The 25487-nt window shown below is 43.4% G+C and overlaps 1 protein-coding gene across 1 annotated transcript in view; it reads left to right on the plus strand.

Annotated features, from left to right (window-relative positions):
* Positions 1-25487, plus strand: part of COL25A1 (collagen type XXV alpha 1 chain) — a 526117-nt gene that overhangs the window by 315150 nt on the left and 185480 nt on the right. The window contains exons 6-7 of the mRNA XM_019533963.1: positions 14553-14579; positions 22048-22065. Coding sequence (XP_019389508.1) covers positions 14553-14579; positions 22048-22065 — 45 coding nt within the window. The remainder of the gene's footprint in view (positions 1-14552; positions 14580-22047; positions 22066-25487) is intronic.

Genomic DNA, 25487 nt, shown 5'->3' on the forward strand with positions numbered 1-25487 from the left:
CATTGATGACGCTGGGAAAGCAGGCAGGGGATGGAGCCTGTTCAATTCAGAGATTCAGCTGATTTGGCTGCAGGTGAATCTCCGAATCAGATTTGGCCAAATCAATTTGAGACAGTGATTAGAATCATCAAATCAAATCACTATCCCTTGAATAGGCTGAATCTGAATCTGAAGCACATACTAACACAGGCCTAATATACAAGTTCATGGTGCCGGATGGGTTGCACCCAAGGGTGCTGAGAGCGTTGGCTTATTTGAATGCAAAGCTGCATCTTTGAGAACTCGTGGCATTTTGGAGACGTCCCAGATGATTGGACAAGAGCAAACATAGTTCCCATATTTAAGAAAGGGAAAAAGGAGAATCCAGGGAACTACAGACAGTCAGCTCACCTTAATCCCTGGGAAAATCAAGAAGCAGATCCTTAAGGAATTCATTTCTAAGCACTCGGAGGAGAAAAGGAGATTAGGAACAGTCAGCATGGATTCACCAGGGGCAAGTCATGCCTGGGCAACCTGATTGCCTTCTATGATGAGATGACTAGCTGTGTGAATGCTGGGAGACCAGTGGATGTGGTGTACCTTGATTTTAGCAAGGCTTTTGATACAGTCTCCCACAACATTGTCACAGACAAGCTAAGAAAGTACAGGCTGGATGAATGGACTGCAAGGTGCTATAAAACTGGCTGGAACATTGGGCTCAAAGGGTAGTAATCAATGGCTCAATGTCTAGTTGGCAGCTGGTATCAAGTGGAGTGTCCCAGGGATTGGTCCTGGGGCTGGTTTTGTTCAATGTCTTCATCAATGACCTGGAAGATGGCATAGAGTGCACTCTCCACCAGCTTGCAGGTGACACCAAGCTGGAGGGTAGGGCTAGGATTCAGATTGACCTAGACAAATTGGAGGATTGGGCCAAAAGAAATTTCATGAGGTTCAATAAAGACAAGTACAAAGTTCTGCACTTAGAACAGAAGAATCTCATGCATCAGTACAGGCTGGGGGCTGACTGCTTGGGCAGCAGCTCTGCAGAAAAGGACCTGGGAGTTACAGCGGGTAATAAGCTGAATAGGAGCCAACAGTGTACCCTTGTTGCCACGAAGGCTAACAGCATACTGGGCTGTATTGGTAAGTGTGTTGCCAGCAGGTCAAGGGAAGTGATTCTTCTCCTCTATTCAGCGCTGGTGAGGCCACATCTGGAGTAATGTGTCCAGTTTTGGGCTCCCACTACAGAAAGGATGTGGACAAATTGGACAGTCCAGCAGAGGGCAACAAAAATGGTTCGGGGGCTGGGGCACATGACTTATGAGGAGAGGCTGAGGGAACTGGTCTTATTTAGTCTAGAGAAGAGAAGACAGAGGGGGGATTTAATAGCAGCCTTCAACTACATGAAAGGAGGTTCAAAAGAGGATAGAGCTGTTCTCAGTGGTGGCAGATGATAGAATGAGGAGCGATGTTCTGAAGTTGTAGCAAGGGTTAGATATTAGGAAGAAACTTCCTCACTGGAAGGGTAGTAAACACTGGACTAGGTTGTGGAATTCCAGAGAGGTGGTGGAATCTCCATCCTTGGAGTTTTTTAAGACCCAGCTTGACAAAGCTTTCAATAGGATGTTCTAGCTGGGGATGGTCCTGCTCTGAGCAGAGGGTTGGACTAGATGACCTCCTGAGATCCCGTCCAATTTTCTGTGATTCTAAGTTATAGATGGGGACAGTGGTAGTTCATCTAGGTCTTTCCTCTGATCTCTCTTCTTCACTTTTCCTGGAAGACTCTTTAACCTTCTAATAGGAGGTTTTTGTGTTGAGCATATATGTTATTAATGTCACCTATTATTCCTAAATACGCCCAAACTGAAAGCATGATAACAATATAGCTGATATCTTGTTTGAAACCAGTTTTATGTATATCCTAAAGCTCTCCCTCTCCCTACTGATTTTCCCCCCAATATTTTACATTAGTTTTAAATATAAATGTTTACAAAATACTGGCATGTACAGTAACACCTATATAAAAAAAAGCATTTACTGTAAACAGAAATAAATTTATTTAGTAAATGTTTGTCACTTGTACATATATAAATAATATACTTTTCCAACACTTTTCAATCTGTAAATATTCTTGATGATTGAAATTCATCTTTCTGCAGAGAACTAGAATAAATGGGCATTGTGCAGGGAAATCATTGTGAATTAGAGCAAAACAATTTATAGGTAATGAGTGGGGAGTAATCATTCACCATATTACATACAAACATCACCTCATTCATTGCTATTGAATAGTCAGCCCAGACCAATACTCTAGGGTACTGTCTACTTAAATCTCTATAGGTATTCTTTGATGAAAACCTCTCTGTTCTGGGAGACCTTTGAGGGCAGTTCAAATTGTACATTCAGTAAATATTCAGTAAACTACCTTTTAAAGGTACTAGAGATTATGTAGAAAGAAAATGCTCTATAGATTCCACAAATGACCACAGGAAGTATGCCAGTAATAACGCTAACCTTTTAAAAAAACAGTCTTATTGTTTCCCTCTCTATCATGGTGTCTAGATCTTATCGGAATCATTGTCTCATTGAGAGTCATACATTTTATTTCTTCATGTAAAAATTGCTAATTAGTAACAAAAACTAGAGATTTGTTCTCTCTAGCTACACAGCTCTGGAAGGAACTAAATTAGCTGGAGCTAAAGACTGACCAACATATGGTCATCTTTTGAAGTCTTCCTTTTTAAGAGTAAGAGACAATAAAATGTCTTCAAGTATGTACAAGATTTCCATACCAATCATGGTGTCCACTTAAATAATCTCCTTTACTTTCTGCATAATTTTCTCAACTGCATTTTAGCATAATCTCAGCTTTTCTTTTATTATTCTGTTTGAACCACCCTATTTTGCTTGGCCAAATACTGATTGTTTCCATTTTTCAATAATATACATTTGTCTGCTGTCAACAACACAAGGAGGTAATGGAGGTAAAAGGAAATTAACTGTAAAGTTTTGCTGGTTCAAGTTCAATGTTCTTTATAAAATAAGTATTCATTCTTATGGTGAATTAATGTCCTTATAGCAGGCTGGACATAGCTCAGCTCAAACAGTCCTTGTTCATAGTCTTTGTTTCCCTGGGGCAAACTCCTTCACCAGAGGAATCAATGTAAACAATCAGCAAAACAAACACAGAAATAGCTCAGGGTCTTTTCCCAGACCCAGACCCAGAGAGAGTGCCTGGGCTCAGTATTGCAATCCTTAGCCTGTACTCTTCCTTTTCCCTCTCTAGCAAACTCCCTCCAGCAAACTCATGGTTTCTCAGCTTCCCTCCTGGTCTTGGTTTGCCCCAGAGGCATCATGGCTGCTTGCAGACCTGAAATTCCCCCCACCCCCATCAAAAAATGACACTTCAAATTTGGTGTGTTCCTGCGTTGAGTCCAATGCATGCCCAAAAGAGGCAGTGCACTAGTGGCACCCAGCTTTCCCAACACCTGTAGAAATCAGGTGCTTTAGTGAGGTTTTCTGGGCCTTATATCTAATAGCTGAGTGAATCAGCTACTAGATAAATTCACAAAAAAGCCCCACTGAAGCTCCTGATCTTTACAGATGCTGCAGAGCCAGGTTAACATTACACGCTGCTGCTTCTGGTACAGGATTTTTTGTTTTTTTTCCACGTCTGTCAGCACCCCAGGTGAGCTCTTCCTTCCCCTACCAGTCATTTCTGGTCCTTTAGGCCATGTGTAGATGAAACCAGGGGCGTGTGTCCACAACACTTTAAAGCGGGCTCTTATTTGCCATTCTCAGGGTAGCTCAGGTATCAGGCAGTTGCTTTCCTGCAGCCTTCCTGCCCAAAAGCTCCTCTTTCTGCTGCCTGCAGGGCCAGACTGTCTGCTGTGGCTCAGGCCCTGGGCTTATCTATCTCCTAAGCCCCACCCCTTCTGGTCAGGTGTCTCCCCCCAGCCACCTGCAGTGGTTTTCCATTAGGTCCTGTGGCTAGCTTCTAGGGCAGATCACAACTGCTACTCTGGCTGCCTTAACAGTGCCCTCTCTGCTTTCATTAATATCTGACTGCCTGTCCCCTGCAGCCAGCCTAAAATGGGCATCCTACCTGGGGATCTCCTCCCTTCTGTTTATTTCCGAGACAACCTCCTGCCTGTATCCAGTATAACAACCACAGTCTTTCAAGTGTCCCCATAGGTTAGTCTCTGTTCTTGAATCCCTCCTTCTATGGGGGATTGGAGGCAGTTTCCTCCTGGGTCCATATCCTACCCCCAAATCCCACACGTCCCAGGGCAGCTGTGGCACTGCTTGGCAGCCTCTGTAAGGAGCGATCTCCATCTATTTTTACCCACATGGGTCTTCAACGTAAAACCTGTCCAGCAAACATTGCCACTGCTCGAGTGGCTTCGCTGGGGTGTTCAAAGCTAACAGTCTCCATGTCTCAACTCTTCCCTTTCTTGTTCTTTCAAACCTCAGCATACCTTACAGTTCCTGCCATTTGGAACACTTGTTTCAGCCTCTTCCCTTTCATTCTGAAATAGAAGGTGCCTGTAGATGTGCTGTGAGGGCGCTCCGCTGTGCTGTAATTCCAGTGTGTCAGAGCAGATTCAATTAATTGAGTCTGCTAGAGAGTGGTAATTACTGTGCTTCAGCCAGCCTCTACATCTGGAGTATCAGCATCCCCACAGTTCAAAATGGTGATGGGGGCACTTGAATGAAAGCTCGAATGAACTTTAGTTAAGTGCTCCTGCTGCCATTTTGAAGTGTGGGGATTCTGATGCATGAGATGCTGCAGTGTATACAGCATGTACATAAATATCCCCCTCCCCCACCCTGGAGCACATGTGAAAGTTCCCACAGGTTGTTCACAAGTATGGTGGACCCAAGTCTGCTCACCCTCATGTTTGGCTTATCCTGGGGCAGGATATCCAAATCTTTCTTCCTGACTTCTGCATGTGCTGTCACCATCTTTCCCTCTGGCTTCAGCTCCTGTCTGGGTAACATCTGAGGTGGGCCATTCCCTGTCCTTGCCTTCTTCTTGATCACGCTCAAGGGCTTCTTTGCCCTCACCTCTGGCCTTCCTTTGTTGCTAGGTGCTCCATCTGCAGTTTCTGATGGTGGTTCCCACTCTGGTCTACTGTGCTCCATTGTGACCCATAGGACTTCTTCAGTGCCCTGCAGTTTCACCACCCCTAGTCTCACTAGAGTTGGATTATCTACTTTTGGGTGGGCCCCACTTTTGTCTCCTCCTGAGTCCTTGCTGTTGCATGCAGGTGTGGACTTTCTCTCTGTGCTTGGGTAGATGGACCCGACACCTCTATTAGGGTTTCTTCCCCATCCCTCAACCCCACAGTTCTTCCTTGGGGTGTGTTGGCATTTTCCCCACTCTTGGTTGTGGTCGACTAGGCTACTGCCCACTCTTCTCCGGAGTGTCCCTCCTATTGAGACTGCTACTGAGAAAGGACTCCTCTGCCACTGCTGCCTTTCTCAGTCGCCTCCAGGAGCACTACCCATATTGCTGGCCCCCAATGTGGGCAGCCATCCTCACAGTCACTTGAGGTTTCTGTAACCCCTCCCCCTTGACTGTGGTCTTTTTGAGGATCTTCTCTTGGTCCTCCCCTGGCTTGGCCACTCTTCCATCTCTCTTAAGAGGGCTCAGTGTTTCTGCCCATTGTTGTGGGACAATGGCTGATACCATCTTAGCCCCTTCCAACTCTGCTTCTAAGCACAGGACTTGGCTCTTCAAGGTTGCCATCTCTATCTCTCTCTACGTGCATCTGTGGTGCTCAATTTGTGACTACTTTGCTAGTCCCTGCCTCTCTTCCTGAGAGGCTTCATACTAGGCAGCGAGTCTAGCCAGCACCTTTCTCAGTTCCTCAAAATCTTGCTTGTGCCTAGCCCAACTAGCAGTCAAGGCACTCTAGTAACAAGGCTCTTAGTACTTTGTTTTATCAGTAGCATGCTGCTTTCTCTCCAGGGTCTCCATGCTAGAGTTCAGTTTAAACTGCCCATATTCTCCACCATGTGAAGCGGGTTGGGGATAACTCAGCTCAATGTTCCTTGTTTATAGTTTTATTTTCTCAAGGAAAACTACCTTCCTGCAGGAATCAATACAAACAACCAGCAAAATCCCCCCACACAAACAGACCCAGAGAGAATATCCAGGTTCAGTGTTACAGCTGCTAGTCTATACTCTTCCCTTTTCCTCTCTAGGAACAAACTCCTTTCAACAAACTCATGGTTTCTCAGCTTCCCTTGCGGCCTTTTCTGTAAAACCCAGGAGAGAGGTAGCCATGGTGTGGTGCTTATCTGGAAGTCGACCTCCCTGTTCTCTCCTCCTTGCTACGTGTGCTCTCTGTCCCAAGGAGAGTACTCTGGCTTGGGCTTCTACCCCCAGCACTGCAGCCTTCCTGTCTTTCTCCTGGTCTTTCTCTAGGAGCTTTTTATTCCCATGAGGCCACCCAGTTATCATCATCAGCTGGCTCAGTCCATTGAAGCAGCCTTGAATTCACCTTCTACCTGCTTCTACCTGGGCTGCAGCCCCCAAGGCATGCAGCTGCTACACACCTCTAAAGAAAAAAAGCATCTTAAATATGACATCAATTTATATTTTTCTCCTGTAACTCACTATTCCCCAAATAATTTTTCTTTTCCTTTCCTTACATTTTATAAAGAAATTCTAGAACACTTACCCAGACTGAGACCACTGTCCTGTTCCAAATGGAATCTGGAGACAGCAGAATCTAGCCCTGTATGTGTTTATTTTAAGTTGTGTAGGAAATTCCACTTTGGCTTCTCCAAGAGTTATAAAACAACCAGAATCAATCGCTTAGTAATGGAAAAGACTCTTAATTATAGTGCAGGCATTACATGACATCGCTATGAAGAAAGTAAAAGCTATAAACATAATTAAAGGTAATCTTGTAAGGTAAGGCAACTTGTAGTATAAATTCTGTACCATGTTTATTCTCAGGCAAGAACCACTCCCTGAAACAGTTTTTATTTACAAAATAGGAACATTGTTATAATTTTAGCAGCTATCTCTACCAGGAGGGCCACTGAGACAGTTCTCTCTGAGCCAGAAGTCTGACCATATAATGAATTTTCCTTCAACAGATATTTATGTACATCTCCCTGGAGCCACAATGGGGCTGGGGGCTTCTGTCCCTTCAACAGATATTTATGTACATCTCCCTGGAGCCACAATGGGGCTGGGGGCTTCTGTCCCACCTGGATCTGCCATGGATTGGGGGTGAGGAAGGGAAGGGTGCACGGCAGGGTTGCTTGGGAGGGGTGCAGGGTAGGATTACTTGGGGCCAGGATGGACACAGACTGACAAAGATCTGTCACACGTGTGCACACATACACACTCTCTCTCTCTCCCCACACCTTTCCCCTCCCCTCCCTGCAAAAAGCCAGCAGCAGTGGCAGTGCCTCCAGCTATCAGCTCTGACCCTGCTCTTCTCCCACACTGTGATCCCACTTAGGGCCAGGCTGGATGCAGACACACAGATCTCTCTCTCTCTCCTTTATGCATCGCATATGGTGGGGGATGCAGGTGAGTGAGTGAGTAAGTGCTGACATTGGGCAATTACAACTCCACTCCGCCACTGCCACCACCACCCCCTCTGCTGCTGGGCTTTGTCTCTGGCTGGGTTGCAGCCCTGCCCCTCACTGTTGGTGTGGAAATCTGGAGGGGCACATGCCCCCTTGTGCCCCCCCCGTTGCCTATGCACATATACATCCCCACCTTCAACCTGGCTCCCTACAGAGAGCCAGGGGCAGTGGCAGCAGCAGCAGCAGCAGCAGCAGCTAAAACCCCTCCTCCCCTCTATATGCCATGCCCCTGCTCAGGACCAGGCTGGAGACACACATGCATGTGTGAGCGTGCGCGCGCGCGCGCACACACACACACACACACACACACACACACACACACACACACACACACACACACACCCCCAGCCCCCAAGCCTCGCTCCTTGCAGAGACCCAGCAACAGTGCTGTGCCATGGCACCACTGGGCCCCTTGCACACACAACCACTCCTCACTCTTTTTTCCTGCCCTGCCCTGCTGTTGCCTTTTGCTAAAGGGCTGAATCCTTCCATCTGTGGATGGAGTTCCCTTGCCCTATCTAGAAGCCAATCGTTGATTCTCTGGATCATTGTGTATATGTAAGAAGTCTAGTCTGATGTCTGATGAATCTATTTATGTCTGACAAATCCGATTCAAGAGTGGTACAGCTTATTACAAGTTTCACAGATCCATATGTTGTCTAAGTTCTAGTCCAAGTTTATAGTATGCTGCTTTCTTCTTTCTTGCTTTGCTTCCATCCTCTGAATCAAAGCCACTTCATATTGACCTGCACCCAGAGCCAGATGTTCTCTCTGGATCATACAGGAATCTGTGTACTCCTCCCAGTTTTCTGTGTTGATGCTGAACAACGTGATATTGTTTTTGCAAACATTGTAGTAGAGGGCAATCCCACTTTCTACAGCCATCTCGAATCTCACTATACAAAATATTCTTGGGGATACTGTCTTCTCCCGTTCTCCTGTCATGGCCGATTCATTGCAACCTTTTCTTCTTGATAGCGATTCTAAGTGTCTCACTCTTGTGCACTCCAGCACCTCTGTGTTGGGTATTCCATCTTTGCACTATATTTTCAGGATCTTATGAAGACATCTCATGTGGAAGGTGTTCAGTCTCTTGATATGCTTAGCATATGTAGTCCACATTTCTGAAAGCCTCCTTCTAGTCTGGTTTGAAGATAAATGTCATCATTTCTGTCCTTGAATGCATGAAGAAGCAGGAATGAAAAGTAGATGTTAAAAAGCATTGAGTAAGGAACCATTCCTTCACCCCATTGTTGATGTCAAAGGTATCTGATTATTTGTTTTCATACACTACAGTTGCCTTCATACCTTGATGTAATGAGTGAATAATGTTCAACAATTGCAGGGGACAACCCAGTTTCTTCAGAACAGGCTCTCCTGGACTCAAAATAGCCTCTCAGGTGATCCTACCTATCAGTTCCCTGACTGAGTTAAAGTCTTCTTTTCTGAAGTCCAGGGTCCTTTCTCTGTTGCTCTACTTCCTTCCTCTCCTCAGGATCCTAAACTAAGTCATCTCACGGTCACTGCTGCCCAAGTTGCCCTGCATTACTCCATTCCCCACCAATTCCACCCTACCTATGTGCAGCAGATCAAGAAAAGCATGGTCCCTAGTTGGCTGCTCCAGTGCTTGCCCCAGAAAGTTGTTGCCAATATTCTCCAAAAAATTCAGGATTTCCTGTGCACCGCTATATTGTCCTCCCAGCAGATATCAGGGTGCTTGAAGTCCCCCAAGAGAACCAGGGGCACCAGTGGCATCTGCAGGTAGTCAGTGCTCACCACTCCTCCACCCTCACCACCAATGTGGCTGCCTGCAGGAGCTCCCCACTTGCTGCCGCTACATCCCCACCACCTGTGGGCAGTCACTGTGTGCCCCCAGCCTCCAGGGGCACATGTCTTTCATGCAGACAACCCAGCCATGGGTTTTGGATGGCTGCAGTGGGGTGGAGGGAAGGAGAGGGGCGTGCATAGACAGAGAAGAGCAGTCAGAGTGTGCAGGCAGCTGGGAACTCAGCCCAGCCTAGCCATATGTGGAGCAGCACCCAGCAAGTAAATGTGTGAATGGGAAGGGGTGCAGGGGAGAGAAAGGGCATAGTGGGGCAGGTCGAGGCCCCCCTGGGAGGGTGTGAATGGGGCCCCAGGGCAGGGCTTCTGCTGCCCACACCCCTTGGGGCAGGCACAGGGGTATGTGCCCCCTGATCTGTGCTGAGTGCGGTGTGAAGTTGGGCTGCCACTGTGGGCTGTGCTCTGCACCTTGCTGCCAGTGCCCTGGCAGCCGCGCAATGCCATTTGCCTCCCACCGCCAGGCAGGTGGCACAGCCAGCATGCAGAAGGCACATGGCATCACACCTAGGGCACCAGCAGGCCCTGCAGCAGCAACCCACCTCCACCCCACACACAGATTGGGAGGGCACATGCCTCCTTTGCCTGCCTCAGGGGTGCGCACAGTGATGGGGTGGGAGCTCCCCCACGTCTCTGGACAAGCTGCCTATTCTTCAAGTGTCCTGTGACTCACACCAGCTCCTGCCCCACTCTTTCCCTCACCGTGGGAGCCTCAATTTGCCCCCCCCCCCTTTCCCATGACAGGCTTACTTGCTGGGGGGGATGCTTGCACATACACACACTCAGCTCCCCCCACCCCAAATTATATTTTCTCCCTCCACTTATGCCTCCTATGCCAACTGCCCTACTTTCTCAGGAAGAATAGAAAGCAGGGCAACAGAGGAGAAGGCTCCCCTCCTGTTTGTGCTTCCTTCAGGTCACCCCCTTACCTCAGGACTTTGGTCTCCATCCCCAGTAAACCTAATTTAAAGCCCTCCTCACTAGGTTAGTGAGCCTGTCTGTGAAGATGCTTTTCCTTTTCTTTGTCAGGCAGATCCCATCTCTTCCTAGCTGTCCTTCTTGGAACAACATGCCATGATGAAAGAAGCCAAAGCCCTGCTGACGACACCATATGTGCAGCCATGCATTAATCTGCCTCTGCTCTTGCCCAGGCTTTTCCCCTTGACCAGAAGGATTGAGAAGAACACCGTCTGAGTCCTTGCCCCCTTCATCTTTGCACCTTTAGTCACTTTTTACCCACTCAGGGTCACCCCTCACAGTACCATTGGTGCCCACATGGATGAGCAACATTGGGTAGTAGTCAGAGGGTCAGATCAGTTTCAGTAATCCCTCTGTGATATCGTGGATCCAGGCTCTGGACAAGCAGCAGACTTCCTTGAGGTCAGGCTAGAAGATGAATGCCTCCATCCCCTGCAGAAGGGTGTCTCCAACCACCCATTGCTGCTTCTTGGGTCAGTCTTCCCAACCTTGAGAAGGCCTGTCCTGGCCTCCTCCACCAATGGAATGTGCTTCTCCTCCTCTGTAGCTAGGGCTCCATATCTATTCTTCACGTAGACCACTGCAGGTGGAGATGACTTCTACTTGTTGCCAGAGGTCACAAGCTTCCAGGTTCCACCTTCCTGGGAGGCATTCTCACATCACAGGCACTGCCCCACCTGAAAGGAACCTGTAAGCTGCGGTCTCCACAGCACCAAACCAGGACCTGGGTGGAAGCCATAACAGTGAGCAGTCCTGCCTAGACAGACACCTCACAGGTGCAAGCAGAGGAAGAGCGGGCAATGGCAGTGGCTCTGGCATTGGAACGTTCTCCAGCCATTTCTCTGGGTCTTTTAATCCACCACTTCTTTTTTCCTGCCCCTCTTTCTAAGCACACCTTCCCTAGCAAACTCCCCTGTAAGCTGGCCTGTTTGTTGCTCCTTGGTCCCAAAAGGTTCCCTTTTCCCTGCTTCCTCTCACCAAGCTTACAGTGAAGAAAAATGAGACAGAGAGAGAGAGTGAGTGTCCAGGCAAACTCCCTAGCGAAGTCCCCCTTGCTTAGGACCCTAGTTAAGCAATGGGTTTAAGTATTGGTCTAACTCCTGAGTTTTAGCTACTTACACTAAATACATATAGGTTAGCTACTCTTAATGAAAGAAAGAGCTTACCTTAAAAGCTCCCCTTCAAAGAGGGGGGCAGCAATCTGACTGCAAATTGTCCTGCTTGCTGTCTTTGTTCACTCGCTCCCTAATCACCAGGGAAGTCTCCTTTTGTACTCTGCTGGGTCTAGCTCCACCCTGTTGTTAGGGCTTTTGTCAGACACAGGCAGCAATTACTCAGCCAGTGCCACTCCTCACTACTCAAATCACATGGGCAAAATGCACACCGCCACCAAATGCTTAATAAGCCAAACACACAGGCAGCCCTTCCTGGAGTGGAATCTTGTGCTTGGTGCCTGACTCCTTTTCCCCTTCCCTTTCCTCCTCTTGCTTCTGGTGAACTGCTTGCAAACTGCTCTGCTTGCTATCCCTGTTCACTGACTTTCCCCACACTGGTGAACCTAAGCTCAGGAAGGAACAGGAAATAGATGCTACTCACCTCCTTCTGGTCCCAGGGGAAGTCAAATGGTGGGGATGGGCTCCCATGCCTTACCCAGACTGGGGTCACCTTGGTTTGGAGAAGCCATAAGGGCATTGTCCCATTGCTCCCATCCCTGCTGTAGATCAGGAAAGGAGTGGAGGGGCAGCTGCCAGGTGTTCCCCACCTACTCTCCAGACCAGGGTCCTGAATGCAGAAGACTGGCTTAGGGAAAAGACTGGGAGCTTTGTGCTGCTCTTCCCTCCACTTTGCTCCCAACCTGGGGTAGGTGCAGGGACCCAGAGGGGCAAAGCAGCCACTGGTATCCCAGATTTTCCCAGACTGGGATCACCCCTGTCTCAGGAAGGTTCAAAGAGTAGGGAAGACGGAGTGGCTATAGTCTGAACGCCTGAGTGCTCTCTCTCCTGGAAAGAGTTCTACTAGTGAACATTTCTTATAAGTCTCCATCAGTAGAAATGAACAACACCTGTTCATGGCCTATGTATATATTATATATCAGGTTAGGAGATATTAATGAAGTAGAATAATGAACTCTTATCTTTTTCAGTACATTGGATAATGTAGTTTAGTTATTATACATTAATACAAATTGTTATTGGGAGAGGGGAAGAAAGGAGGTTTGTTTTCATGAGACCAAATAAAAACTTTTGCAGTATCTCAAGGCAAGTATAAACTTTCCTCCATGTCTTAGAATAACTCTTCTAAAAGGGAGGCACCAATAGCCATTTTTAAGTATATTTTTCATTGTATATATGATGTACAGCTTTATAAATGAAGGAGCAAAAGAAAATCTCATTCTTGGAAGCAGTACTTTCAAATTGGTTGCTGTACAGCATGTTTCCTGCCATTCATGATGCTGCAGTTGTTTACTGCTAAACTTTAAAAGTGTCTACACATTTAAAGCCATTTATGTTTTAGGCACAGGATATGAGTTAGCTTTCTTTGAACTGTGTTTGTTGGACTGACAGTATTCTAGTTTCTTCATGTTCTCTATTCCATTTGGTTTGGCTTAGTCCAGATACAGACCAGAGATTAGATCCAAAGCATCTGGCATTACAGGATAATGTCAGAATTATGCTTCTGCTTTAAAAATTATGGTCATAGCTCTTCAAAATGTGAAGAAAAGTTAGAAAATGTGACCCATGTGTAACTGTTGCACCAATGTCTGCCTGATTCTGCCAACAGCATGAAACAGTGGCTCCAAGTTGTACAAATTTCTTTATTCATTTGAACTGAAACCCAGTATCTCTGTAGAGATGCTATCTAGGATGTACATAGGGTGTTGAATTGCCTTAATTATTCCAATTAGCATTAGATTAGTTCATTTGGACTGTGGACCTAATTTGCTGTACATCGAGGACTTATAATGATTTGCAAAATATCGCCATTTGATGCTGTGTTCCTTCTTGATGCAAAATTCTCATTTTGTCATTAAAATATCATATCAAAACCTAATTCTATATAATGTGAATCACAATGTCCCAGTGCACAAAGCTAAGGATTTTGCATAAATACATTGCTAACTAAATGAAGGGGAAACCAACATACAGGCTGTAACTTCAGAAGACTGTCATAATGGCCGAACACCAAATTCAAGAATTCAGCTCTCAGCCTCTCCCATTTAGGTATCCTACACAAGTGACTCATATTTTCAAAGCAGCTTGACACCAAGCAGCTTCCATTTGTGGGTGTTGACAGCTTTTGAAAACCTGGCCCTAAATCTTAAAGAATAATATTTTGCTGAATGTTAACATCACATACGTCAGAAAGGGACAGAATCGGAATTATATCAATATGGATCAAAATAAATCTATTGAAGTTAATGGAGTTTCACTGAATTTACGTCCATGTAACTGAAATCAGAATGTGGTTATTGGGTAGTAAAAATAATCTGTGCATTATTGTGTGCCAGTAGATTCAGCTGTCACTAAGCAAAAACCAATATTTAGTGGAGGTTTTTTTTAAATATGTGAAGTATAGGGAAAATGTCAGTACTTCAGCTACTGAAATGTAGTAATTGTTGGCAAATGGTGCCTTTTTATTAACAGTCCTTGTAATAACCTCAGTTGTGGATTAAATTACTTCTGAGATTTTAGAGAGCAGTCTTCATGTGTTCTGGAAGCCATAATTGTGATAACAGCCTTACCATAGATGGCTTACCTAATACCGTTTTCTAATTGTTTAAAGCAAAATACATAAGCCAGATGCATTATTTCATATATTCTGTCATGTTGTACCATTGTGGTTTGTTAGCCTAACAAATCTTTAATTTCAAGTTGAACACTTTCCTGTCAAACACCAGCTACTGCCTGATTACTTCTTACCATATTGTTCTTATTACTACACTCTTAGGTCTGCTTCTCTTGCTGCTCTTTTTCCTTAACTTTGGTGCCTGTGATGTCCTTAAGGTATTTCACTTAACTGCATACATACAGTAAATCATCTTCTAAAGTCTACAGTGTTCTACTAACATATATATTTGCCCCTGACATCAGTGTTCACATACTTTAACCATTTAATTTTGTTTTGGCTTTTGATTACCCTAGGGTCCGATTGGTATGGATGGAAAGCTGGTAGGTGATTTGTTCAAAACAAGTATAACCTAGGTCTTTCCCTGCATTTTGTCTCTCTTCTTTCCTGTTTGAATCATTTGTGCTAAATTGTACCTCTTGGCATAACCTATGAAGCCCTTAACAATCTAGGCTTGATTTATATAGGTGAGAAAACACCTTTCTCTTTTGTATCCATCCAAGGAAACTGAGATCAGCCAGATCAAGCTTGCATCCTGAACACATTCTGTCTGTTTTGCTGAAGTACGGCTGTCTTTGTCTGTGGAATTATCTCCCTGGAGCTCCATCAAAGTGGCTTTGTGACTGTCTTCAAAGCTCACTAAGATGCCTTTTGATTTCTAACAGCACCTCTATGATCCTTTCAGGCTTGCTTTTTCTCTCTCTTCTTGTATTTTTCATTCCTTTGCCCACTTTTGTTGGCTGATTGCATATGGGAAGCCCCAGCTTTGTTTTTGAATTTATTTGTATCATATTCCAGACGTCCTTTTGGGGGAATCCATTTTCTTGAATTAATTAATTCAATGAGTGGTCAAGTTTAATATAGTTGAATGTAGTCATTTATTAATTGTCACAACAGTTTTACAATCACAAAATGCATATATGAGCTTCTGTGAATAAAAATTGAGATGCATCTGACAGGGATTGAGGCTCTTAAAGTTTAAGCATTTAAAACAGTAAAGGATATTCTGTGGCATTTATACACATGCTCCAGGAATGGGGAGAGAGGGGCTATAATTAAAGTGTCTGAAGCATCATTTGTATCAGTGTCCCTGTACTGAAAAATGGTAGCGGGGGCACTTGAACTAAAGTTCAAAACTAAAGCTCATTTGACATTAAAGCACCCCCACCTCCATTTTTCAGAGCAGGAACACAGATACGTGTGATGCTGGAGTCTGCTAGAGCACAGTAATTACCATGCTCCAGCAGACTCAATTAATGGAGTGTGCTTTGACGTGCTGTAATTACAGCACGTTGGAGCAGCCTTGTAGCAGTGCGCAGAGCTTTGGTCCCTGATCTGATTTGGTGGAGATCCGGCCCAGTTCAGCGGCCAAATCTCTGAATCTGAATAGAATTAGGAGACCCTTTAATCTCTCTGAATTGAACCAGAATCCTCCAAATCAATTTGGAGAACTTCAGAAAGATTTGATGATTTGGACATAGACACAGATTTAAATATTTTTTCTACATACCTCAAGGTACCAGGTGGTTCATGAATGCTGAGATGCTGGGGCAGATAGAGCATCCCACAGTAGTGTGGGGGGCTCCCCAGCGTGCTCAGCAGCAGAACCGGAAGTGGACCAGAAACACTTCCGGTCCACTTCTGGGCCTGCCAGGGAGTGCGTGGGGAAGCCCCCAGCTCCGTCCCCCAGCTCAGCAACTGGTGCCTCCTGGGTCTGGGGGTGGGGGAAGCACCAGGGGTCCCCCTCTGGCTGATCACCGAGCCAGGGGAGCCCTCCAGTGTGCTCAGCAGTGGACCTGGAAGTGGCCTCCGTGGGACACTGCATCCACCCCACCATTGCAGCATTCATGAGCCGCACCTGGTACCTCGAGGTATATAGAAAAACATTTAAAGCTGTGTTTATGGCTGAATTGCTGATTCTCTGAATCAGGATTGAATCTTCATATTCAGATTCAGCAGAATTGAATTGGGGACAATGATCCAAATCAACTAATCGAATCACTGTCCCCGATTTGGGCCAAATCTGAATTGAATACAGCCCGTTTCACACACCCCTACAGCCTTGCTAATTGGGGTTCCCCATGATAATTGGGCCCCATTTCTGCTTCTCTTTCTCTCTCCCTCTCCTCTTTCACCAGTAGGACCCATCTTTACTTTGATACCAGGAATGTCTTTCTTTCTTCACCAGCTGCTTTGTCTTGCTGCCAGCTTTGGTCTCTCTCACCTGCCAAACCCATCATCTCTCAGGGCCAAGCTTCTCTCCCATCTTTAGAGACCTTCTCCTCTATGCTCAAGGAGCATCTTTCTGTTGCAAACTAAGCTTCCTGTTATAAGTGCCACCTCCAGTCACTAAGCATCTTCATCTTACTTTTGCCACCTCTGTTACTTGACTGGTAGACCTTTGCTGTTGGCTTCAGTACTTCATCAGCTTGCCTGTCACTTCCGTGCCCCTTTCTTTCAGTGTTATTTGCCTTATCAGGGTTGAAACCTGATTAACTGGGATAAAGTGGTCAGTTAGCGGGCACTCAAGCCCTCTTTGATCCAGGCAGCTGAATAAGCTGCCAAATTGAACTGAAAATTTATAAATGTTGGCAGCAAAATGTTGAACACTGCAGCCTTATATGTGTAAATCTGAAAAAAAAAATATATATATAGAAAGTAAAACTGTTCACAAGACTCAGCTGAAAACAAGAAGAGTTATATCGTCAAACTCTGTGTACACAAAAAAAGCAGTGGAAATGCAATGAAACACATCAAAAAGGGTTGTTGATATAATAATCACAAAAGCAATGCCATGCATAGTTCAAAGCTGCAAATGTAAGAAGTAGTCCAACTAGTTTGCCTATGTTCCATATCCCTATCAGCATAGGGAATAAGTTGTACATTCACACACAGCAGTGTTCTGCTGTACATGAAAGCCAGTAATGGACTATAAACATGAAATAAAACGATGTATTGTAGCATCATTAGCCAAACTGAGGATAGTGCCAAAAAGGAAATAAAATGTATACCTCAATAGTGACATTATATTTTTAAAATTCTGGCAGCTTCAGAAAGTTATACAGAAGTGGCTGGGTTTGAACTGGGGGCTCTTGGTGACTGTCAGACTCCCTATTCCTGGTCAAATAAAAAAAATAGAGCATACCCTTAATGAAAAGGAACAGACCACTACATTTTTTTCTACTTAATTGTATCTCTGCTCTTTTATGATCAACCTGTCCACTTTTATATGGGTCTTTGAGTCATATTGGCTTACTTTATTGGCAAAACAAGTCTTTGTTCCTGTTAGTATTACAGAGGTATTGCACGTACAGGAGAACAAGAGGGATTTTATTCTTCCTCATATACTGTAGTCAAAACCATCATCTTATTAGTAGTGATACTATAAAAGGCAGTTAGAATCCAGCTGGATTTTCAGAGCCTGGAGTGACTTCACAGATTTGACAGAAAAAAATAATGCTTAATATTTTTAATGTCAGCAAAATTTGATATGGCAGAACCAATTAATGTGCAGCCCTGCAAAATCATTTTTAGAATCACTTTTCTGAGGGGAATTATACTGCAATCATCTACAATATTATAAGTTATACAAATGAAAGCAGATAGTATTTTCCAAAATATATAGGATCAAATCCCATATACATGTAGACTACTGCAGTGAAGTTGATGTTATCCTTTTTTGCATGTGCAATGTAAACATTGTGTAATATGTACCATTTTTAATAGTCACATGCTGTCATTTCAGGAAAAAAGGCTCTGCTAGCCTTTCTGTGCTTAAGTCAGTTTTTTCACAGTGTTTCTTACCTAGAACTTAAAAATTCATTCCCAGCTAAAACCTGCATATATTGTGCCATCCAATGCATTGTGTTAAAAATCCATACTGTCATTCTTTGGAAAGGATTTAAGTAGGAGTAAGCTACATTGCACTTTAGTTTTCTTAGTATTACCTTGTAAAATCATCACCATGTGATTATTATGGAGCTAATTGAGAGAATTTAAAAAATAAATAATATTCATAAAACCATTTAAAAAAAGAAACACAGAAGTCACTCATCTAGGGCCAGTGTATGCCCTGTCATGTGCAGATACACAAAGGAGGGAGAGAATGAAGCAAAGTGCTTTTCCATTATGTCCCTTACATTTGGAGCTCTTATGCTGCAGTGTATCACAAAAGGCACCTAGCCTCTGGAAGGGCAATCACAGACTCATAGAAAAGTAGGGCTAGAGGGGACCTCAGGAAGTCATCTAGTTCATCCCCTTGCTCAAGGCTTGATGGCAACCATCAGAGCTGTAGAGTAGGGCTGTGCGAAGTTTCAGTCCCTGATTTGATTCAGCGGAGATTCAGCCCGATTCAGTGGCCAAATCTCTGAATATGAATCAAATCAGTAGACCCTTTAATCTCTCTGAATCAAATTGGAACCCTCCAAATTGATTCAGAGAGATTCAGAAAGATTCAATGATTTGGACATAGACACAGCTTTAAATGTTTTTTCTACATACCTCAAGGTACCAGGCGGCTCACGAATGCTGAGATAGTGGGGTGGATGGAGGATCCAACAGGAGTATGGAGTGTGCACGGCAGCAGATCCAGAAGTGGACCAGAAGCATTTCTGGTCCACGTCTGGGGTCACCAGGAGCACATGTGGGGGCCCTCCTGCACCCCCCCCAGCATGGCAACTGGTGCTGGGGGGGCACCCGGGGACTCCCCATGGCTGATTGCCAAGCCAGAGGGCCATGGGGGGGGGGCCCCTGCATGCTCAGTGATGGACCCAGAAGTGGAATGGAAGTACTTCCAGTCCACTTCCAGGTTTGCTGCCAAGCATGCGGGGAACCTTCCACTACACTGCTGTGGGACACTCCATCTGCCCCAGCATTGCAGCATTTACGAGCCACACTCGGTACCTCGAGGTATGTAGAAAAAACATTTAAAGATGTGTCTGTGGCCGAATAACTGATTCTCCAAATCAGCATTGAATTTTTAGATTTGGATTCGGCCAAATCAAATCGGGGACAGGGATCTGAGTCAATGAATCTAATCACTGTCCCCGATTCAGACTGAATCTGAATCGAGTATATGTCATTTTGCACACCTGTACTGTAGAGCTGTCCTTGTGTCTGCACCTGTCAGCATAGCTGACCAGCCCCAGGACATGTTGTACCCTGTTTTGCTTGCATAGCCCAGTGACATTTTTTTTTAAATGCGATTTAATTGAAATACTTAGAGGAAGAACAAAGAGAACATTTTACTCTATCTGCAGTACCTGGTTAGGAAAAGGCAGAATATCCAAATTATAAAGGATATACAGAAATACATAAGAATCAAGAAGGATTAATAGCCATGAAATAGGGAATTGGATCTATACATGGTTTTGTATTATACATTCACATATGCAGGGAAATAATACATTTAGATCACAGCAGACATGGATTTTTTTTGTGTGTTTTAGGGAGTTTAGTATGCAGTTGCAAGTTGGATAATCCTAGCTCCTGTGATTGAGACAGCTTGTATATATGAATCTTTTTAAGAGTGATGCAGCTCTAATAATCCCATTGTCTCCACAAAGCTTTATGTTTTCATGAAGTGGAGTTGCAGTAGATCTCCTCTTGGGATGATACTGCTCCACCCTTTCCCAGTGCACAAAAGAGGGTTTTTGTTCCAGTGTAACCCATGTCATACAACCCTGTATTGCATATATAGTAAAAGAAATGCTGAGTTAAAAGGTGAAATCCCAGCCTTATTGAAGTCAGTGGTAAGACTCCCATGGGCTTTAGAGGAACCAAAATGTCATCTTTTTGTTTTATTTACCCATATGTTCGTATATACAGCAAGCTGCTATGCAGCTCATATCAGTCACTCTGAGACATGCTAGTATGTTGGCACAAAGTGGGGAATTAAGAAAACTGGCTTTTTTTAAACTATTTTTTGCTTTTATTGTTTTAAGTACAAATCTTAACATTCCTTGAATGTTTTTTGGTATTTCTGGATGCAGAGATATTTCTGAAATTATTTATTTACATAACTTTGTACGCCTGTTAGTTTATATGTATTTTCATGCATTCTTCTAAATTTGGTTCATGTATAGTGAACTCATTGTAAGGTTGAGTGGTTAGCATACACAGTCCTGCAGTGTACCAGTCACTGGTAGACAAAATTCCCATTGACTTTTGTACTGGCCCCAAAATGTATATTTATTGTGCCATTGCCTTTAAAATGTTGCAGTTGGTAGGATGAAGTATGGGTTTTTGGGAGATTCTGTAGAACCTGTGTAGTTCTGATCATTGTCTTAGATTAATTCAATCTGAAATGTAAATCCCCAGAGTTGACACATTTAGAAGTTCCATTTTTAGTAGATCCATTGGACTTCATATATATTGCTTTGGCCTGAAAAACAAACTTTAAATGCGGCTGATGCTGAAACTCACCCCTCAGAAAGGATGAACATAACATAACAAATACACTTGAGGAAATTTGTAATTTGCTCTCAGGGCAGAATGTGACAACCACTACTCTGCTTCAGTTTCACTGCGATAAACCCATAACACTCCACAATTTTTGTGATAGTCATAGGATTACTATTGTAAAATGCTGCTTTGTAACTCTGAGATGCATTTTGCATGTAATCAAATTTGGTTAACTATAAGCAAAAAGTTATATTTTTCAGATAACTTTGCTGCAAGTAATTAGTTGGAATGCATCTGAATTATTCTATTTAAAATAGATCAAGTCCGTTGTAGTAATACAAACCACTTGATCCATTTTAGCAGTTATGATATATTGCAGCTAAAGTGAAGAAACTTGATACATCTTTAAAAATATATTTCTGCAGTTATTTGCAACAAAAGAAATGGTTATTTTATTAAACTAAAATTTTACTGAATTACTAAGAAAGACAAAAGCTAAGTTAGTTTTAAAAGCTCAGATACTTGCCTCTTTGTAAAAGTTCCTCACTGTCTTCCAGTGTCATCTGATCATCTGTAAGGTTGTAGTTCACAGTCATGCTTACTCTGTTATACCAGAGTGCACTTCTTTATCTCATGAATGATAGGAAGAGAATGGGATATACTCGCCCATTTTTATTGTCTTGCATACAATTCAGGTTGTGGAAACCTGTTGTGGAAAGTCTCTCCAGAAAGGGGTCGCAACAGCATGAGATTCCTGCAGCTTCTCAGTCTATTATGGGTCCCTCAGCCTGTACTAGGGCTGGCCCAGAAATGAGAATTGTTATCCAGGAAGGGGAATAGATGAGAGATGCACTGAATTGGTGTAGCCGCATTTGGCCTCTATTAGCCTTCTGAGGCTGCAACCTTGATTTAAAGCAATTATTATGTGAGAGATAGAAAGACCTTCCTGGTAGGTTTATCTTCCCAACATGTGAGCCTCTAGCCCAGTGGAGAGTATTTCACAACTCCGGGGAATCAAGCCTGTTTAAGTTATTTCAATGAAATAAAGGAAAATCATTCCATGTCTGTATCTATATAAGCCAAATATTTGTGACTTCTTGCTTGCTCCTGTGCTTAACTTTAATCTTTCTATTATTTCTGAGATATGCTCGTAGGTCACCTACGAGGTATCTTAAATGAAGACTCAGACTATTATAGTCTTGGTTTTCATGGATCACTTCTTTATAACAAACATCCACTAATTTAAATCTATTTGAATATATCATTCAGATTTCAAAATCTAGATTTATGAAGGTTGCTACTGTCCCTTTATCAGAAAGCTGTGATTGTCCGTGTGTATTTAGGCTAATAGCTTTTTGTAACGGTTCCTTTTTTTCCCTTATTTTGCAGGGTCAACCTGGTCCTCAAGTAAGTGTTATCTCATCCTTTTACAATAGATTATGCCTAACTGAAGGCCATAGAACTAAGGTTATCAGAAATTCCTTTTCAACTTGGCATGAAAACTCACAAAACTGGTAACTGTTAAACAACACAGTAAACAAATCTTTCTTGATAGAGAAACCTAGGGTCTCCATTTGCTTGCTTGAGCCCCATCAGCTGTTTAACCAAATGATGGGCTTAACAGTGGACTACATAGCAAAGCAAGCCTCTTAACTGTGGGCTGATAACTTTAAAGGAAGGTAAAATAACTTAAACCTGGAGCAGAATCTGGCATACCTTAACTGCTTATAAATTGCATACTAATAGTGTTACAGTCCAGGAATCTTTCAGTTATTTCTCTGCTGGCTACTTTGATTAGTTATACATGAATTAATTCTGCTTTGGTTAAGTATACCACAACCCAATGTCATATGAACTGTAATTTAAAAATGGGAGCATGAGGCACCTGAACTATAAATGCTAGAAGATGTTGCAGCATTTCAGAAAAAAACCCAAACCCTTCTGTTTTCAGGGGGAAACTTTTCAGTTTTTGTGCGCTCAGTTTTTCAAGGAATCAAAACATTTTTCCCATAGAAATGTTGTTTAATCCAAACCCCAACTTTCTTTTTTGGTTGAAAAATTGCTTTGATGGAAAAATTTTGATCCAGTCCTCACCCCTTAGTTTGGAGCACCATCTGTCATTGTTGTCTTACACCCTGTATGCAGAGTATCAGGTACCATTGACAAGTATTATGTTATGAATATCATGTCACTGGTATTTGTTCCTTTTCAGCTGTTTATAATAAATACAGGGCTATGAGGCATAATGGCTGAAGCCTATCCAGGCCTTGTGCAAAGACCCTCATCTCATACTTCTTATGTTCCACAATGATTTTGTGATAAAGCGGCTGTATAAAAAGGCATCTGTACTCCATGATTTCTCTTGGAACCAACTTCCAAGAGAAGTGGTACAGGCTCCTACCCTGGGGGTCTTTAAGAGGAGGTTAGATGAACACCTTGCTGGGGTCATTTGAGCCCAGTACTCTTTCCTGCCCATGGCAGGGGGTTGGACTCGATGATCTGCTCAGGTCCCTTCCGACCCTGCCTGCCATGAAACTATGAAACTGCATAGAGCCGTGATGCAAGATGGGTCTGAGCCTTAAAATATGTGAATTGATTTTCACCCTGTAAGGGCCAAGTCCATGGAAAATTCATCCAGATTGTTGTATAAGGAGCCATGATTAACAGAAGAGCTTTTATTGCTGACTGTTCCTCAAGTGAAATGGCAAAGAAACCCAACCACATGCCCAGCCTCCCTGCCACCATTTTTAAGCAAGGGGACACTGATACATGAGACACTGTAGCGCTTTAATCTCAGAGCCACTCTAATTAAAACGCTGCCCTCCTCCCACCCCCACAGCACGTGTAAAAGTGCCCAATCTTACCAGCAATAATTTTACCAGTCTTAATTATGCTTTTGAGGAATTTGAACTGTAAAAAATTATTGATGGCCCTGGCTAAATTGAATGGTTTCCTGGACCAAAAAGCAAGTTTCCTATGTTGACAAAAGAACACTTAGAAACTTTCCAGTGTTATGTGTGTATTAATTTGTACTAAAATCAGAGCTAGATTACAGTGCTGTATATACTTAAGTCTTATATTAACACCTATTCTTGGGTTGCCTTTATTTTTATGATGTGATTTCTAAAACTGCCTACCACATACAGAAATACTGCATATAAATGCATCCACAACAACTGTATAACAGCCCACGCTTTTTTTTCTTAATTTGTATTGATTCCATATTTGTACAGGGGTGTTTCAGAAACTAATGGCAAAATGGTTGCCCACATTGTGCGTCTGCCACAAAGTAGGAAACTACCCAGCAGCGGGGAACATGGATTGCAACATTGCTGAATGTACCTATTGTTTACACCTCTGTAGAGAAATGATGTGGTCCAGTAAATGATCAGTGCACAGAAAATGATTTCATTAAAAAATTGCTGTTACTTTAAAAAAGAAAAATAATGTGGGGGTTTTTTGGTAAATACAATACATAAAAAAGTTTATTTAATTTTATGTTTTCCTGATGTAGTTCAGTCAAAATGATCTCTACAGTACAAATTAAAAGCATTTTCCATAAAAAGCTTATACTTATTTTAATATGCCGATTGCCTTAACCCTAAACCAGAACTACAGAATTTCTGGCACTGGCTTTAACTACTACAGTACCAACTTGTGGTTACTTCTATGTATTACAAGAGAAACAGTTTCAACTGTTCGTCAAGAAAATTATTTTGAGGAATAATTGGGAATATATTAATTACTTGTTTAGTTAAAAGGTCCATTTTAAAATTATTTTTTAAAATTAAAGTTTTTCTTATCTAGAAGCATGAAATCTACTGATTGACCATTATCAAACAGGTTCATTTTTATTGTCAGTCTACAATATCCACATTCTCACCTCATGACCATGCCATTCATATTAAAAACATGGAATTGCTTGCATTTACAAAAGAATCTATAATCTGGAGCTAATCAGAGGTGAATGTATCATCCTAATTCATAGAATAACAGTTTGTTTTTCTAGTAATAAAAAAATCATGTAAATATTAGAAAACAATATATAATATTCCTGGGAGAAACCAATCTTAATTAGAAAATCCTACTTAGCCACTACCCATCATTGAGAAATATAAATGCTGCTTTTACTACCTCATACTCTTTTTCTTCACAGTTAGTCATCCAAGATTGGTATGCCTGCTTTAAATGAGGAAGTTGATTTCTGTGCTAGGTTGGAGGCCTGGGATGACTGGTGGGGCTGGCTTCATGTGGCATGGAGGAGGGACAGAGTTTGCAGCTCAGCCAGGCATTAGTGGTTTTTAATAGGGGTGTGCAAATTGGGCCATATTCGATTCAGATTCAGATTTGGCCCAAATCGGGGCCAGTGATTAATTCTATTCAATTCATTGGTTCGGATCACTGTCCCAGATTCGATTTGGCCAAATCCAAATCTGAAGATTCGATGCTGATTCAGAGAATCAGCGATTTGGCCATAGACACAGCTTTAAATGTTTTTTCTACATATCTCAAGGTACCAGGTGTGGCTCTTGAATGCTGTGATGCTGGGGCAGATAGAACATCCCACAGGAGTGCAGCGTGTGCTTGGTGGTGAACCTGGATGTGGACTGGACATACTTCTGGGTCCACCACTGAGCATACGCCCCCCCCCCCCAACACTGATCAGCCATGGAGGGACCCCGGGCATCCTCCCCAGATCCGGGAGGCATCAGTTGCCAAGCCGGGGGTCCCCTATATGCTCCCTGGTGAACCCGGAAGTGGACCGGAATTGGTTCTGGTCCACTTCTGGGTCTGCTGCTGAGCATGGTGGGGAGCACCGCCCCCCCCGC

Source organism: Crocodylus porosus, unplaced genomic scaffold, assembly GCF_001723895.1.
Source record: "Crocodylus porosus isolate Cpor-Errol unplaced genomic scaffold, CroPor_comp1, whole genome shotgun sequence".
NCBI classification, from domain to species: Eukaryota; Metazoa; Chordata; order Crocodylia; family Crocodylidae; genus Crocodylus; species Crocodylus porosus.